Below are 17,932 nucleotides of genomic sequence, written 5' to 3'. Positions count from 1 at the left end.
TTAAGTTATAATTAAAACACATTTATAATAGGAGCGTAGAATTATTTTTAACATGGGTTAAATTGTAGGTGTTATTGTGGGCAAACCAGAATCAACAATAAACCAAGAAACAAATGTTTTTATTCTTCCGAGCGTTTATTTATTTAATTTTTATGATTCAATGTTATGTTGATAAGTTAAGGATTAGTAGATAAGGAGGATGTATGTATCTATACGTTCAAAACCAGAAACTTAATTTGTTAATACACTGTGTGATCTAAATTTGGGACATACACTCTTTGACAAAAATACATTTTATGTTTTAGTTTTATCTTTTTGGTAGTAAATTAATTAAATTATAGTAACTTGCATTTAGATCATCGGTGTCTTGTTTTTTATTAATGCTTTCTTTATACTTTTTTATATTAACCATTTCTAGTAAAATTCTTTTTTTATAATTTGATTCTCTGCCAATGATCCGAGTGCTGTTAAAATCAAATTGGTGTTGTTGATTAAAGGAGTGTTCTGCTAGAGCAGTCTTCCCAGATGCTGCGTAGTTCGTTGGTTTTACGCTTCTTTCGTGTTCGCTAATTCTGGTTTTTAAGTACCTGCCCGTTTGACCCACATACAGACCTTGACAATCAGAATAGGGTATTTTATAAACCACGCCACTTTGTTACTCATTTGGGGTTTTATCTTTGAGTTTTGAGAAGTATTTGTTGAAGGTATTTTCATTTTTAAACGCTATTCTGACTTCATCATCAGAAAATGTAGAAGTAACTTTAGATTTGGGCAATAAATTTAATCTACCTTATGATAATCATAACTTTCCTCTTGAGCAGATTATAATCGATATAGAGTATGCCATTGGCCTTTCAAATAATGATGAATTAAAAACACAAAAAAGAAACCAATCTATTTACATAATTACTAATTTTATAAACTCATCTATTCTGCATAAATTAAATAAATCTGAAAAAACCCTCCTAAAATACAGTAACGAAATGAAAGAATTCTTAAAAAAACATAATAATATCTTAATAACTAGGGCTGATAAAGGCAATGTCACCGTCGCGTTAGATAAGGAAGAATACCTACAAAAATCAAACCTTCTTCTTTCAAATACAGATACCTATCAAATTTTAAACAAAGACCCCACTACGTCTATTTAGAACAAACTTAATAAACTATTAGAAAACTTGTGTAAATCAAACTTCTTTTCAAAAGATCAAATAAAAAAACTAAAATGCAATAACGGAGTACCTCCAAAAATGTATTTTTTACCAAAAATACACAAAGAAAATACTCCTCTAAGACCAATTGTAAGTTTTGTAGGTTCTCCAATATATAATCTTAGTAAATATTTAGCAAATTTACTTAACTTAGCATTTGAAAAAGATCAATTTTACACAAAAGACTCCTTTGAAGTAGTCACGCAATTGCAAAATTTTAAAATTCCAAATAACTTTATTCTAATATCATTAGATGTAATATCTTTATTTACCAACATACCAACTGATTTAATTAAAAATATAGTCCAAAATAAATGGCACCTTATCAGAGACCACTGTAACATCCCTTTAGAAGAATTTTTAAGTCTTTTAGAGTTTGTATTTGAAAATAGTTATTTCACTTTCAGGGACGGATGGGCTCTCTGAAACCGGCCCGAGAAATTTTCGGGCGAAGCGGCCCACTTAGCCCTGATGAATTATATTAAAAAAATTCGCTAGTGCCTACAAACACACCTTTTTTTATTTAATTTTAAAAAATCAACGTAAATTCAGTAAACAACGAAATAAAAAATTATAACACAAATAATATATGTATGTCTTAATATTATCCTAAATTATAACTTTTCGTTCTTTAAATTCAGTCTTCAGTCAACTATATTAAAAAGAAAGAACAAACAAGCTTAACAGCCGAAAAGTTTTAAAATTAAGAAAAAGAAAAAGGAACAACGAACTCTCCAACAAAACATAGAAAATGCAAAAAAACTCAGTACAGTAAACTTTTTTTATACCAGGTACTGTACTTTGCCACCTCATTTATAATATCTTCATTATCTATTTGATTAAGTAGAGATCTTTCTATATTCATAAGCATGAAAGATTCAAGCAAATTATCACTTAATCTATTTCTTAGTCTATTCTTAATGTATTTGTGAATGGAAAATGATCTCTCACATGACACCTGGGTTATTGGCAAACTCAAAATGTATTGATACACCGTTGCTAAGACTGAATATGTCTCCTGATACAAGTTATATTTTAAAATAGCAACGTAACAGCAATAAGTACACGCAATCCCTGCAAGAGCAAACTGTCATTGTATCTTTCCAATCTCCTTGCACACCGTCTCTATCATCCTCCCCTTCACTGTCATCGCTATCGCTACGATTGGAAATATCGATTTTAGCAAACGTTTCTTGAAGAAATAACTTGTAAACGTCCCAGTTAGCAGCAAAACTTATTAACTCTTCCTTAATTCTATCAGGCGTCGCCTTGTTATTAAATTTTGCAACTAAATTAGCTATCAAATGCATACTTTTGTCAGGTAGCGAGCTGTTTGCCTTTATTTCTTTAAAATATGCTGGATTAAAAATAGCTAGTTCAGCACAGAGATCTATATTCTGGGCATACCTGTTCGACATTGACTCACATACCATATCCATAATCACATTGTATGTTTTAACCTGAAAACTTTTATGTTCGTCTTGAGGAGCTTCGTCAGACGTATTTTCGTCAAAAAACTTTTTAACTCGTCTTTTTCTTGTCTTCGGAAAATCGTTTTCTAATATTTTTAAGAATATATGGGCCATCATAATCGTTTCAAACTTTGTCAAATTAATTTTAAAGTTTTCTACCGTAGATCGGATATCTGGATTAAAATCTGTATCTTTTGAAATGATGTCCAGTGATTCTAGTAGATCTACATATAGCGAGTAAAATTTTTTTTAGCATTTTTACTAAAACATTTAAGCTGAAATATTTTAGTTAATGCTTGTTCTTTCGACCACCATCGGGTTTCTCCTTTAGTTTGTAGTACTTTAAGTTTTGGATCTTGTGACGTTTTTTTCCAAATATCCATTCTCTTGTATGACTCTTTAAAGAAAACTGCAACTGAGTTCAGAAATGCAAAAAAGGTTGCCGCCTTAATATGTCCTTTTAAAACATCTCCCAGGACTAAATTCAGTATATGACTATAATACCACAGATGGACATGCTCGAAATTTTGTTGCTTCATCTTACTAGTAAATCCGCTATATTTCCCTTGCATGTTAGCAGCACCATCTGTTGAATCAGCAATACATTTGTTTACTTCTCTTATTAAATCATGAAACCCTTGTCCAGATGTATCATGACAATTTATTACTGCCAGAAGCCTCTCGTGAACCATTCCTTTGTAGACATACCTAAAAGATTAAGTCTTTTGAAATTTAGATTATACTTAATATGATTTTAAAAGAAATTAGGCTAATAAATGTTGGAAGCATAGACTATTTAATAATGTATTATAAATTTAAAAAACAATATTTTTTAAATAAATAATGAATAAATGAATACTACTCACCTGATCACAACAGAACACTGGTCCTTAACCGAGATATCTTGTGTGGTATCTATTTCTAGAGAAAACATTCCAGACTCTTTTATTTCTTTACAAATAATTTTTTTAATTTTATTTGTTATTAAAATATAACTAAATTTATGGATGTTTTTGAAATAAATGTTAAAAAATTCCCTGATCTTTGTTTAACACCAGCATTTTTAAGTTTCTTACTTTTTTCAATAATTTTGTCTAGATGTTGTTTTAGTATTATATCGTATTTGGCAAGAAGTAGGACAATTTCTAAAAAATTGTCATGATCCTTATCAGCATCATCTAGCGTATATGCAGCTTCATCAGCGTTTCCTCTGTAAAAAATACGGAATTATAGTTTTTGATTTTTTTTTCCATTTGGGCTAGACGCGAAAAAATTACGTTTATTACCGGCGCTATGAAATGTTTATACATATACTATAAGAAATAAAAAACTATAATAATAATAAAATCGAGAATAAAATCTAAAAAGCAGAAATAGATAAGTGGGTACTTACCTATAGGATAAACCCCTCTTTCCAATTAATTTAATAACATCTAACACTCTGTGAAGAATTTGTCTATTACGGAAAATTTCAGAATTTCTCTTTTCTATTACTTCGGGCCTTAATATATACTTGTCTATTGTTTTATTGGCTCTATAATATTGGCTCTAAATCTTATATACGATTGTATATTCCTTGTATGGAGGTTGGACGATTCATGTTCGTTTAACCTCTGGTGTACATGTTTCCAGTCTTTCATACCTTCAATAAAACTGTTTGACTCATTGGTGCCACAAAATGCCAGGCAAATAGAGCAAAATAGCGCAGATTTGCCTTTGCTGTATGTTAGCCACTGCCTTTGGGTGTCATTATCTCGACGTTTAAAAAAAAATTCTCCCCTGTAACCATTGATTCGTCATTTGAATTAAAATTCTCAGTATTACAAACAAATCTATGGTCTTGGAATGGGTAACTGTCTATCACCACCATATGTTCTGATCTGATTATGTCAGAATTACAGAAATATTGTATGGGGAAAATAAAATTTAGGTTACCATTTTTTAAAAGATTCGTTGACGACATTGCCACGTGTATTCTAAAAACTGAAATAGAAAACATAAAAAGTACATTTAACAGTTTCCACCCTAAATTACAGTTCACTATAGAGTGTGAAACAAATAACAAACTTCCATTTCTAGACATTCTATTAATCAGAACAGAAGATAATACAATCATCACTGATTGGTATCACAAACCCACTTTCTCTGAGAGATTTCTTAACTACCAATCAAATCACTCATTTAAACAAAAATTAAACATAATTAGCAACCTAAAATCCCGCGCAATAGCCTTATCTTACTCCAGTTTTCATAAAAAAAATGTTAACAAAATTAAAGATATTTTACTAAAAAACAATTTTCCTCATAAACTATTAAACAAAATCCTAAACAACAACCCTACACCTATTAAAGTCAAAGAAAACCAAAACCATAAATTTGCAAAAATTCCTTATGTCAAAGCTTTGTCTGAAAGGCTATCAGGAGTTGTTTCTGATGATGAAGTCAGAATAGCGTTCAAAATGAAAATACCATCAACAAATACTTCTCAAAGCTCAAAGATAAAACATCAAATGAATTACAAAGTGGCGTGGTTTATAAAATACCCTGTTCTGATTGTCAAGATCTGTATGTGGGTCAAACGGGCAGGTACTTAAAAACCAGAATTAGCGAACACGAAAGAAGCGTAAAACCAACGAACTACGCAGCATCTGGGAAGACTGCTCTAGCAGAACACTCCTTCAATCAACAACACCAATTTGATTTTAACAGCACTCGGAGCATTGGCAGAGAATCAAATTATAAAAAAAGAATTTTACTAGAAATGGTTAATATAAAAAAGTATAAAGAAAGCATTAATAAAAAACAAGACACCGATGGTCTAAATGCAAGTTACTATAATTTAATTAATTTACTACCAAAAAGATAAAACTAAAACATAAAATGTATTTTTGTCAAAGAGTGTATGTCCCAAATTTAGATCACACAGTGTATTAACAAATTAAGTTTCTGGTTTTGAACGTATAGATACATACATCCTCCTTATCTACTAATCCTTAACTTATCAACATAACATTGAATCATAAAAATTAAATAAATAAACGCTCGGAAGAATAAAAACATTTGTTTCTTGGCTTATTGTTGATTCTGGTTTGCCCACAATAACTCCTACAATTTAACCCATGTTAAAAATAATTCTACGCTCCTATTATAAATGTGTTTTAATTATAACTTAAGAAACCTAGACTTAGGTAAGAGGTGTAATGTATAAAAAAAAAAAAAAATTAATTTTATACTGTTTTTTTTATAAACATTTTTTTTAATGGATTGTACCTGAATGTAATTTTAACTGTGTCGTGGTTTTTGTTTTTTATTGTTTTAATTTTTGTAACTTAAAGAACATTTATTTTAATAGTGTTTTTTATGTACTTGAAATTACTTTGTTTTATCTCTGTAATTACTTGAATCCATTTCAGTGTCCTGAGGATGACTTAGTATAAGTCGAAACGTCGACATTTAGGTAAACAGGTTTCTATTTTATTTCTGACCCCACCCAACAACCCTCCGCAATATTATAATTTATATAAATTTTTAGGTTATTTGGTGATGAATAATTAGCCTTAGGAATTGAAGGTGTAAAAATAAGTTGTTATACCGTTGATTGAATATTTGGGAAGATTGGACGCAACCTTATGGGCTAAAACGTGACCGCAAATATGCGTGAAAAATAGATGGCGATTCTCTCCAGTATGCGCGAAAATAATTTCGTCCGTCGCTTCTCATTAGTAATCGGCCGATCATCCGAGTCGTGTGGGAGAGTTTTTGCACAGGTTCGTGTTTGCCGTATTGCAATTTGGTAGTTGTTAAAAATTTTTCTTGGATATCATAATCACAAATAGATAGATATATGTAAATGTGTTTAGTTTTTGAGACGATGGCTTCTTTAGGCAAAATTAATCAGTGTGCATATATTAATTAAGACTTTGATTTATAACAACCTAATATGGGAATCTCAAAATCTTATTAGAAAATCTTTAAAAAAATCTAATTATAAACCTCACAGAAAATTATCTATTTTATCTACAAAAATCAATCCGAACTCTTAAAAATACTGTCTCTTCATGTCTATGAGAGCCATTTTCTCTTTTTCTTTTTTTTCTTTAAGAAAATTTTAAATCAATATATTATGTTTATGGTCTTTAGTGTTTTAAGTATTTTCAATAATTGTTTTCATGATGAAATTCATTCATGAAAAAGATAAAAATAAAGCCTAAAAAGCCTTTAAAGTTATTGAGAAACTGGTTATAGTACGAATGGTAGCTTTCCTAATTAAAAAAAATAACATATTAAATGAATGTCGAGTAATGTTTTCATTCCTGGAGAGATTATATTTGAGCTTGAAGAAGGTCACTTTGCTGCAGCGGTATTCTGCGACTTCTCTAAACACTTTGACTGTGTCAACCATGGAATATTGCTCGGTAAGCTTTCTAGATATGGGTTTAGGTTGCTCTAGAATGGTTAAAATTTTGTTTTGTTAGACAGAAAAAAGTTTGTTTGGCCAAATGGCAGTTTGTCTGAACTTTGTGTAGTAAGCAGGGTTCGTTTCTTGGTCCTATTTTATTTCTATTGTATATAAATGACCTGGGGTCGCTCCAGATAAGAGCATTCTTCACTATTTTTGCAGATGACACCACTATCTTATGGACAATAATAAAAGCACATTAACCTAGAACAATTTCTAAAGATTTATTAATGATTAAACAGTGGTTTGATGCTAATTTGATGTCTTTAAACATAGATAAGACTAAATTGTTAAGTTTTTATGCTCAGAGCAGTTCATGATTCACAACAAAGAATTGGAAGTGAATAATTTTAACAGATTTCTTGGAATTGTTATCGATCATAAACCTAAGTTTTATGGAGATATGTCAGGAGGCAAAAACTGGCTAGACGATGTTATGCTGTTAGAATGGTTTTAAATCAACTGAGATTGATATTTTTTTTGTCGAAAGTTGGAACTTACTTTCATATAAAAATACCTACAGTATGGAATAACATTTTGGAGTTGCATTAGTAAACGGCTTTTTGACTCGATGTTTGTTTTTAAAAAACAAGCCATTAAATATATGTGTCATAAATCTCCACAGGACATGCAGACCCCTATTTAAAGATACTTTCCTTGTGTTGCTTGTTTATTGTTGAGTCTGCTTGACTAATATACAAAAAATATAAATTGTATCTTCAAAATAATGGCTCCTTAAAACATTATAATATCAGAAAAAAATACAATATTCCAATGCCCATCCCGAAAAGTGAACTAAGAATTCTCTTATTTACTTGAGCATAAAAATTTTTAATCATTTTCCAAATGTCATAAAAGTCTCCTCGCTTTAAAAAGTCCTTAACGAAACTTCTTAAAAGCAAATATTTTTATAGCATTAGAATTTTTTGAAGATAGTTAGGAATAGGCCAATAGTATATAATTAGTTTTTAGTAAAGATGTAAAGGATAAAATTTTAAGTCGTCTTGCTTTGAAATTGAAAATACATTTTGTGTTTATACTAGTATGTTGAACCCACTATTGTGTATTGTTTTTAAATTATGTGTTAGTAATATGTCGATTAATGTGCCTATTTTATATCATAAAAGTACCATGTCAACAAGTAGGTACCATGTATTTATGAATAAAGTATGTTTTGAATTTTTTGAAATTCGAAATTGTATTTAAAAGAGAGAGAGGTATATAATATTTAATAGGGATGATTCCAACTACTAGCTAGAAATTACCTCGTTGATAAAGTAATTAAAAGGGTTATTCAAAACTGCAAGTGGCCAACATGGCATCGACAAGAAGAAACAAAGTTGATTATGACTCTCTAAAGAAGGAACGTCGTATTTAAAAGTTAAAGATGTTAACTTGTAAATGAGAGAAAGTGTTTACAACAATGTATAAATGATTTTATTTTATATTTTCAAATAACGCCAGAAAAAAATAAAAAAACCATTTTGCCAAATTTCACCTTTTTCCTGAATATTAGGAAGTATTTGGCATTTTTCCAATTTTTAGATTGCATTTATTCAATCATTGCATTTATATTGCGCAACTTTCGCCTAATTAAACCATTTACTGCTCATCCTTATTTTGGACATCCTGTATAATCGCGATGAGACCCTTCATACTGTTAAACAAAATATTTGTTTTTTTTCTTATTAACTTTTTCTAGTTTTAAGAATTAGTAATTAAGTGTTTGCCTGTATTGCAAATTAAAATGTGGCCTATTTTCTATATTTTATAGTGTTGTTACACCCTTATTCAAAACCTTTTAAATTTTGCGATTTTATTTTTATATTAATTTCAGTTAAAGGTATCTATTTTTCAATATTTTTGTCCAAAAAAAGTGTACTTCACAGATCTCACTACCCTACACAGTTTTTGAGATATTGGCTGGTTTCACAAACCCGTATTGTCAAAAATCACATTACGGGCTACTTTTTGCAATAAATTATTCACTCTAAAAAACTATAGTATCGTATATAGATATTAAATCTTTAATTATTTAATTTACTCTTTATATTTACGTGAAACCTACCTATATCATCAACTTTATTTAATATTTTTGTTAATTTTCTAATTAATAAATAAAAGCTTATTGAATTTTTCTTTTGTTTTTATTTATTTATTTTTGTCTCAAAAAAGGATTTTGGTAAGTAATTTATTATTTGTTAATAAAATTTAAGTTGTAAGAGATAGCACCTTCCAATACATTACTTGACCACCACATTTATCTAGTTATTTATGCGAGATCACAGCGCATTTAAATATCGGCAATAACAAAATAAATAAAAGCGCTGTTATCATCATCGCCCTTGTCTTAAAAAAATAACAAAACGGCCGGGCGCCCAAAGATTCCCGCGTCGTTAAACTGCAAATGGTCAATATAGCGCCGACAAAGAAAAACAAAGTTGATGATGGCTCTTTAAAGACAGAACGTCGTATTTTAAATTTAAAGGTGTCATCGTATAGGCGAGAAAAAGTGGTCACAATAATTTATTCATTTAATAAATACTTTTGTCATATATTTTGAAATAACGCCAGAAAAAAAATAAAATGATTTTGCCAAATTTCAGTTTTTTGCAAAATTTAGGAAGTATTTAGATTTTATTATAAAAGGACACTATATTGCTCAACTTTCCTCTAATTGACCACCTCTATTGACGTCCTGTATAACCGTGATGCGGGGTCTTTAAACAAAATGTTTTTTTTTGTTACTAGGTATCTTTTTATAGTTTTAAGTATAGTTGTAACAACTGGTAATTGAGAATTTTCCTGTGTCGCTTAAAACTTAAAATGTGGCCTATTTTCTATTTCTATTAACATCCTCACTCACAACCCCTTACTTTACAGATCTCACTAGGCTGCACAATTTTTTAGATATTGAATCACATGACAAAATGGGTTACTTTTTACAAAAAATTATTGATCAAGAAGTTATATTACCATCGGTATTAAGTCTTATGAATAATTTCAATTATTCTTTATATTTCCGTGAAACCTACTTATATCTTAAAATTTGTTCCATATATTTTATGTATATTAGTTTTTAGTTAATTAAGTGCAGCCCGTTTTATTTAAAAACTTGACCCTTTTGAACACAAAATGGAGGAAACATAATGTTTGTTGGAATTATAACTTGTATTAAACTTTGTTGGTAATTTTGTAAAAATAGCTTTTTATATATATTTATGTATTAATTTTTGTCTCAAAAACATATTTTGGTAAGTAATTATTTGTTTATAAAATTAAACTTTTAAGAAATTTCAATATGCCTCCACCCTTAAGTATATCACTTATCACTTGACCACCACATAAATGACACCGTGTTGTATGTTCAAAAAAAAAATAAAAACATAGTTGGCAGCATCATCCCATATCTTAAAAAAATATCCAACACGGCCGCGTAACCTGAGATTTCAGCGTCGTTGAAAACCTGACTCAAAGAAGCCAAAAGCCATGTCCACGCAGCTAAAATAAAATCGTTCCTAGATTTGACGCTTCGCGGCAGCACCACACGGTGCACGAAACTGAACGGCAATCCGATAGTCGACCGGGTACACTTTTTAACACAGGATTGCGTATCTTCCCAAATATTCAATCAACGGTTATACTATGATCTGTAATATGCGTCTTTATAACACTAGAATGACTATCAAATTTTTCTTTAAATGTTTTTATAAAGAAGTTGAGCCTTAAGGGTTTATTTCTATTTGTTTACGTCTATTTTTAGGTTAAAAGCATCTGGGAGTGTCCCCTTTGCTTATAATTAACAAATTAATAGCAAAAAAACGCCTTTAAACATAGGCATGACACGACTCCTCTTGATATTTAAGATTTTACGGGTGATTTCACTCCCTCGTAAAGGGCTGCAGATATCAGAATGGCCTCTTAATTAATAAGTTCAAAAATAAGATTGACTTGCCCTTGTAAAAAAAATATCCAATACAAAGTGCAAACCACCTTTTTAATTTTCGATGTTTTTAGAACTGTGAAAAGCTTCCATAATCAAAGAAATGACAGCAGCCAAACTTGGCAGTTATATTTAAAATTAAAATACGTTTCAACTAAGGTATCATACGACCCCTGTTTCTGTTTAAGATTTTAAGGGTGATCGCACCCCCTCGTAGGGAATTCCCGGTTTGAGCTGGCCTTGTCCATTAAATATTGTTCTTCTCGAAAATAAAATCGATCCGAGGTTTTTTGAAAAAATACCTTCTTCGTTTTTTGCTTTTTTTTTAAATCGTCTTAAAATAATCATATTTCATTTCATAAGAATTTTATTATAAATAATTACTTACCAATGGTGTTGCCCTGAAAGAACATCCGGTTCTAATTCATGATAACGTCGTTGAGAGGAGGAAGAGATGGCGGTAAGCCACTCCTCCATTTCTCTACGGGATTCGCAACAAAGCACAAGCGATCTAAACGGGGTTATAAGCTGAAAAAAAATGTTATAAAATAATAATATCTAATTTAAAAAATATATAAGCAAAAAATAGTAACCGAAAAATGGTGATAAAGCTTAAATATTTTAACAAAAGTTTATAAGAAAATATTATTTACCTGAAAACTGTGATTGACGTTTTTAGTTGAACACTCAGCTAGGCACAGGTCGGTGAGTTCGATCTCATCGAAGATCACAGCCTAAAACAATTTTTTTTAATTAAATTAATTAGTGGTCTCCAATACCGGTACTAAAACTAACATTCATTTATTCTATGTTTACATTTTCTTGTCTATTTTGTTAGACTTAAAAAGTTAAGACCCTTATTAAGAATATCAGTTCTTTCCTATCGACTAAAAGAACTAATTTTCAATGATATTAATTAGTTTTTCTTTTCGTGGTTTATCCTTCGGACTTCTCAATTTTCTTAGTTTTTTATTTAGTGAAGAAAAGTTGCTAATAAATTTGCGATTAATAACCTTAAACATGTTTCTTTGATAATCACCAATTGCTTGATACTCTAAATCAGTTTGTCTAAGAGTGAGTTTTTTAAAAAGCGTGTATGCTTCTAATTCTAAAATTCTACCTTTAGTATATAAATGTAGTAAATAGTTCTAATTTAGAGTTAATATTCTCCCGAACATGTTAACATTGTTAGCGAAACATGTGTCGAGAATAAAATAAAAAGTTTTGGTTAGTGGTAAAACTGTTTGGTATTTTGACTGTGACTACAAAGATAGAGAATTTAATTAGACCATTTAAAATCATCATCTGAAAGAAAAATCAAAGATAGAAGCTGCATAGATCTGCAATCACCATAATCTTTTAGTACTGAAGATGAAGAGCTGAATCTATCAGATTTGCTGACTGTGGTAACTTCTCTAATAGTTATCAGAAGAAAAAATCAGGAATCACGAAACATTAGAGTAAAGAATGAAGTGCGTTTACCAATGGCCCATGTGCTATTACATAAGAATTCTAGTTGAATTACAGTGTGTGAACTTTTTCACGTTTGCATATTGTCAGCTTTTAAGGATTCAAATTGCAACATTATCATTTTTTCGCCAAGCCTTCTCATAGGAAACTAATCGGATGGATACTGGTTCGATGTTTAATAAGCTTGAGTTAGACACTAATTTATTTTTACCAATTTTAAAACTAATACAAAAACAAAATAATGGATTTTTTTTTGTTTTTGTATTTAACTCTATTTTGTTTGACATTTAGGGTTTCCTAAATTTTGAGTGTAGAAGGTAAAATACATTTGGTTTTACAAACATTTGGTTTAACTATAACAAAAACAAAATAATGGAATTTTTTTGTTTTTGTATTTCACTCTATTTTGTTTGACATTTAGGGTTTCCTAAATTTCGCGTGTAGAACTAAAATACATTTGCTTTTGCAAACATTTGGTTTTTATGACATAGAAACCAAATCATTAACTGTATTTAAAATTTAAAAAATTTAAAAGCAGAGGTTCCATTTGTATCTTTAACTTACTACTTCAAAACTTCCCTTCAATATTTGATTTTTTTTGAAAACTTAATTGCTTCGAGTACTTATTTAAATTAAATAATAATTATTTTGATGTGTATTATATAGTATTATCCGTGTTTTTTAATAATAAGCAAAGATATTAAGAATAGGACAACAATGACAACTATTTATTTATATAAAAATATTTCGATATTTCCTTTCTTGATTGAATTCATATTGCATATTACTAGTTAATTTGAATAATTTATTATATTTTCGCATCTATATTCCAATAAAACCAATTTTGTAAAAATAAGTGCGCGTTTTACTATTCATAATAAATTTACAAAACGGTGTTAAGCAGTTTTGGAAGCATTTGTAGGCTGTAAGCTAACGTAATAAGCAAGTTTTAAGCAAATTTTCACAAATGTAGCTCAAATATTTCTCGAAAAATTACGACTACAAGTATGTAATAGTTTATTTTAAAATTGAAAAACGTACACTTTACATTTACAGTTTATCTACGATTATGCTTATCTACTATTTTCGAATTTGTATCGGTGCAAACGTAACACCATGGTGTTTGGTCTTAACACCTTATGTATCTTGCTGAACAGTTTAAACATATGTACGGCAGATTTTCTGGAAACTGACTTTTAAACCATTAAGGACTATCTTTTGGACAAAATCAAAAAAAGTTAAATGTCTCAAAAACTATAAACTTCTGCATAATGCATAGTAGGGTTCAATTTACTTTTTACCCCCTCCCCCATCACATCTCCGAAGGAATGTATCAAATTACCCGTAACCTATATACAGGTTGGTGAATAGAATACTACACATAGGCATTATAAATGGCAACACCGCTTCCTTGCTATCTGATTAGCTATTTTCGTCACGGCGCAATCAACAGATCTTATTTTGCATTCATGTTATTGCTCGTTACTGGTCGCAGGAAAACGAGCACAGAAGTTTTCAATCATGTACTCAATACCCTCAAACGTTGAATGTTTAAGCTGGTATTTTGGGCGAGCATATTCATTGATGGTAGTTTGAACGCCGAAAAATACGATAGAAGCTACAAAACCAAGTTCTTCCTGTCGTTCAACTCCTCCCTCATATAGACCTGGTATCAGTCTATTTTCAACAAGATAGCTGTCCTGCTTATAATGCTTTTTAACAAATACTTTTCCTTACCGCCTTATTAGTGGGACTAGCAATATGCCTCCAAGATCTCTCGATTTGTTACCAAATGACTGATGAATCAGAACTGAGCAATGAATCTATTATTATTATAAACATATCATTTATTAATTATAAACATTATAATAGTAGGCCAACGAATTTAGAAGGCTCTAGAAACAAAATTGTTGAATCTGCCAATTCTATTTTACCTCAAACTCTTTTGGGAGTAAGAAATAGCTTTTACGATAGGCTAATCTTTTTTTTTAGTTAAAAAAGGACTTCTTTTTGAGTCTTTTATTTAAAGAATTTTTTAATAGTTTTATTATTTAAAGTTTTTTTCTATTTTCTTATAGTGTTTACATTTTATTTTAAGTAGAGTTTATAATTTATTTTAATAAGAACAACGCTTTAATTTCCAATATGCAAGGCAGAGCATAAAAAACTTATAATTATGAATCTATGCGGGTTTAACACATATAATTTTTGTATTAGAAAAATATTATACTAGTGCCGCGTGATAACCGCCTGTAAGTTTATATTCTTTAATAGCCAGTCATAAGTGAACCTTCGAACAATCCCAAGCCTCCAATAATTCTGAGCTACCGTCTGCAAACTCTTGGCAAAATAGTAACACTGTAAAGTTAACGCCACATTATCAGAGGGAAAAATCAGGAATCACAAAACATTAGAGTAAAGAATGAAGACTGCGTTTACCAATGGCCCAAGTGCCATTACATAAGAATTTTAGTTAAAGTACAGTGTGTGAACTTTTTATTTTTTTGTTTTTCATTTTTTTGCCAAGCCTTCTCATAGGAAACTAATCGGATGGATACTGGTTCGATGTTTAATAGACTTGAGTTAGACACTAATTTATTTTTACCAATTTTAAAACTATAACAAAAACAAAATAATGGAATTTTTTTGTTTTTGTATTTCACTCTATTTTGTTTGACATTTAGGGTTTCCTAAATTTCGCGTGTAGAAGGTAAAATACATTTGGTTTTGCAAACATTTGGTTTTTATGACATAGAAACCAAATCATTAACTGTATTTAAAATTAAAAAAAATTAAAAGCAGAGGTTCCATTTGTATCTTTAACTTACTACTTCAAAACTTCCCTTCAATATTTGATTTTTTTTGAAAACTTAATTGCTTCGAGTACTTATTTAAATTAAATAATAATTATTTTGATGTGTATTATATAGTATTATCCGTGTTTTTTAATAATAAGCAAAGATATTAAGAATAGGACAACAATGACAACTATTTATTTATATAAAAATATTTCGATATTTCCTTTCTTGAGTGAATTCATATTGCATATTACTAGGTAATTTGAATAATTTATTATATTTTCGCATCTATATTCCAATAAAACAAATTTTGTAAAAATAAGTGCGCCTTTTACTATTCATAATAAATTTACAAAACGGTATTAAGCAGTTTTGGAAGCATTTGTAAGCTGTAAGCTAACGTAATAAGCAAGTTTTAAGGAAATTTTCACAAATGTAGCTCAAATATTTCTCGAAAAATTACGACTACAAGTGTGTAATAGTTTATTTTAAAATTGAAAAACGTACACTTTGCATTTACAGTTTATCTACGATTATGTTTATCTACTATTTTCGAATTTGTATCGGTTCAAACGTAACACCATGGTGTTTGGTCTTAACACCTTATGTATCTTGCTGAACAGTTTAAACATATGTACGGCAGATTTTCTGGAAACTGACTTTTAAACCATTAAGGACTATCTTTTGGACAAAATCAAAAAAAGTTAAATGTCTCAAAAACTATAAACTTCTGCATAATGCATAGTAGGGTTCAATTTACTTTTTACCCCCTCCCCCATCACATCTCCGAAGGAATGTATCAAATTACCCGTAACCTATATACAGGTTGGTGAATAGAATACTACACATAGGCATTATAAATGGCAACACCGCTTCCCTGCTATCTGGTTAGCTATTTTTGTCACCGCACAATCAATAGACCTTATTTTGCTGTGTGACTGCATACTGCACTATTAAGTCTCAAAGCGCTTTTTTAATTTATTTAAATATTTATCATTATGGCTGGTTATACCCCTTCCGAAAAATTTCACTTGATTTAATGGTTTTATGGAGGCCATTTTGCAGTACAATGCAGGGATTTATTCTGAGTAAAATTTAAAAATATAGCGATTTTTTGTGCCAAAACTATTTTAAATGTCATGTAAAATGTTGAGACATCTTTTTGCTGCCAAAAATGAATAAATTGTAACATAAAAGCTGAAAAACCACAGGGTCTAGGAGAATGGTGGGAAGAAATAGTTTGTAGTGCTAGTTTTGGATTCAACACGATCGGGCAGGAGTGTTGGAAAAGAACTGGGTATGCACCATAAAACTGTGATGAGTATTTGGAAAGAACATGGATATAGGGTAAAAGCAGGAGAGGTGGACCACATTTAAAAAAATTAAACTTGCTTCTTTAATAAAAAAAATAACAAAATTGGAAAAAATATATATAACATAACATAACATTGATATTTCTTTTGGTATAATTAGGAATTAAAAATATTAATTCTAGGCACTAAAAAATATACATAATGACAGATATGCCACTGGTCCATCTACCCTGCTCTGTGGAGATGAGATGGACCAATAGGGGTAGGATAGACGGACCACGCTATACTTTCTTTTTTTTGGTGGCTACAGTCTTTCCACACTTATTGCAGAGGTTAACGAAGCCAGAACAAGTTTCATGTAACCAACGTTTATAAATGATACATTGCAGCCATTCGTCTTTTTTAGACGTTTGGTTATAGTCCTCCTTGCAACCGACACATTCATTTTCTAAATCACTAAAGTTTTCTTCACCACTGGAACTGTCATCAAGAGTAACGTGATCTTCAGACACTAAAGATTCACTCACCTTTCTCTTACTTTTTAATTTTCTTACAGATTTAACGTTCTTTTTGAGTTGTGCATCTTTCTTATTTTTTATAAATTCCTTAGCTGTTATCTCTCCGGATATTTTTTCACTGCTGCAGATAAAACAGGTATAGGCGTTACTTCATCAAGAGCCTTTCCGGGAGTTATATCTTCATCAGGTGCTGATGGCTTGTTAGGCTTTTAGATTTTGAATTCCGGAGGGGCCTGGTTGAGGAGACTCAGCTCTAACTGATAAGTTATCCGTCTGGACCATCTGTAATGTTTCTGTTTCAGGACTTTCAAGGGGTGTCTGTGTTAAAAAAGCATATTCCGGGATAATTAACGGATTAAATGGATAAATCCCAGTATTGATTTAAATGCAGAGGCCGCATTTTGAACAGTTGCTGAGTTTCATCATGCTCGACCTAACAGCCTACCAAATTGAAGACGAATAAGGACACTGTTTGGGTTATTTTAAACCATAAAACGGTATTCAGCGTAGAAGTTGCTTTTAAGAGATTTAAAGAAGGCGCGATCAAGAGGCTGCAGGTAGTGAGTGGTATGCGATGGTAAACAAAACAAAATTATATCATTTTTCACAGCAAATTCTAGTAGGTCCAGGTTGGCCGTATGGGACGTGTGGCCATCTACTATTAGTAAAGTTTTACCCGAGGGCTTTCTTGGTAGAAAATGTGGTCGTAATCATTTTAGAACCGGTGGCATATCTTCATGCATCTTCA

General features: G+C 30.4%; 1 protein-coding gene and 1 long non-coding RNA gene across 3 annotated transcripts in view; one reads left to right on the top strand and one right to left on the bottom strand.

Moving 5' to 3' along the window:
• The window catches only part of LOC126744077 (diacylglycerol kinase eta), a 764,865-nt gene that overhangs the window by 491,851 nt on the left and 255,082 nt on the right, over positions 1-17,932 (bottom strand). For both annotated transcript variants that reach the window (XM_050451425.1, XM_050451426.1), the window contains exons 2-3: positions 11,739-11,819; positions 11,474-11,613 (exon numbers count right to left, since the gene is read on the bottom strand). In XM_050451425.1, coding sequence (XP_050307382.1) covers positions 11,474-11,613; positions 11,739-11,819 — 221 coding nt within the window. The remainder of the gene's footprint in view (positions 1-11,473; positions 11,614-11,738; positions 11,820-17,932) is intronic.
• On the top strand, positions 5,780-9,280 carry LOC126744081 (uncharacterized). The gene is made up of 3 exons (XR_007663055.1): positions 5,780-5,871; positions 6,097-6,140; positions 6,216-9,280. It is a non-coding gene; the product is annotated as an uncharacterized LOC126744081 (long non-coding RNA).

Source organism: Anthonomus grandis, chromosome 13, assembly GCF_022605725.1.
Source record: "Anthonomus grandis grandis chromosome 13, icAntGran1.3, whole genome shotgun sequence".
Taxonomy (NCBI): domain Eukaryota; kingdom Metazoa; phylum Arthropoda; class Insecta; order Coleoptera; family Curculionidae; genus Anthonomus; species Anthonomus grandis.
Note: the sequence above shows the minus strand (reverse complement) of the source record. Positions and strands in the feature narration are given on the sequence as shown.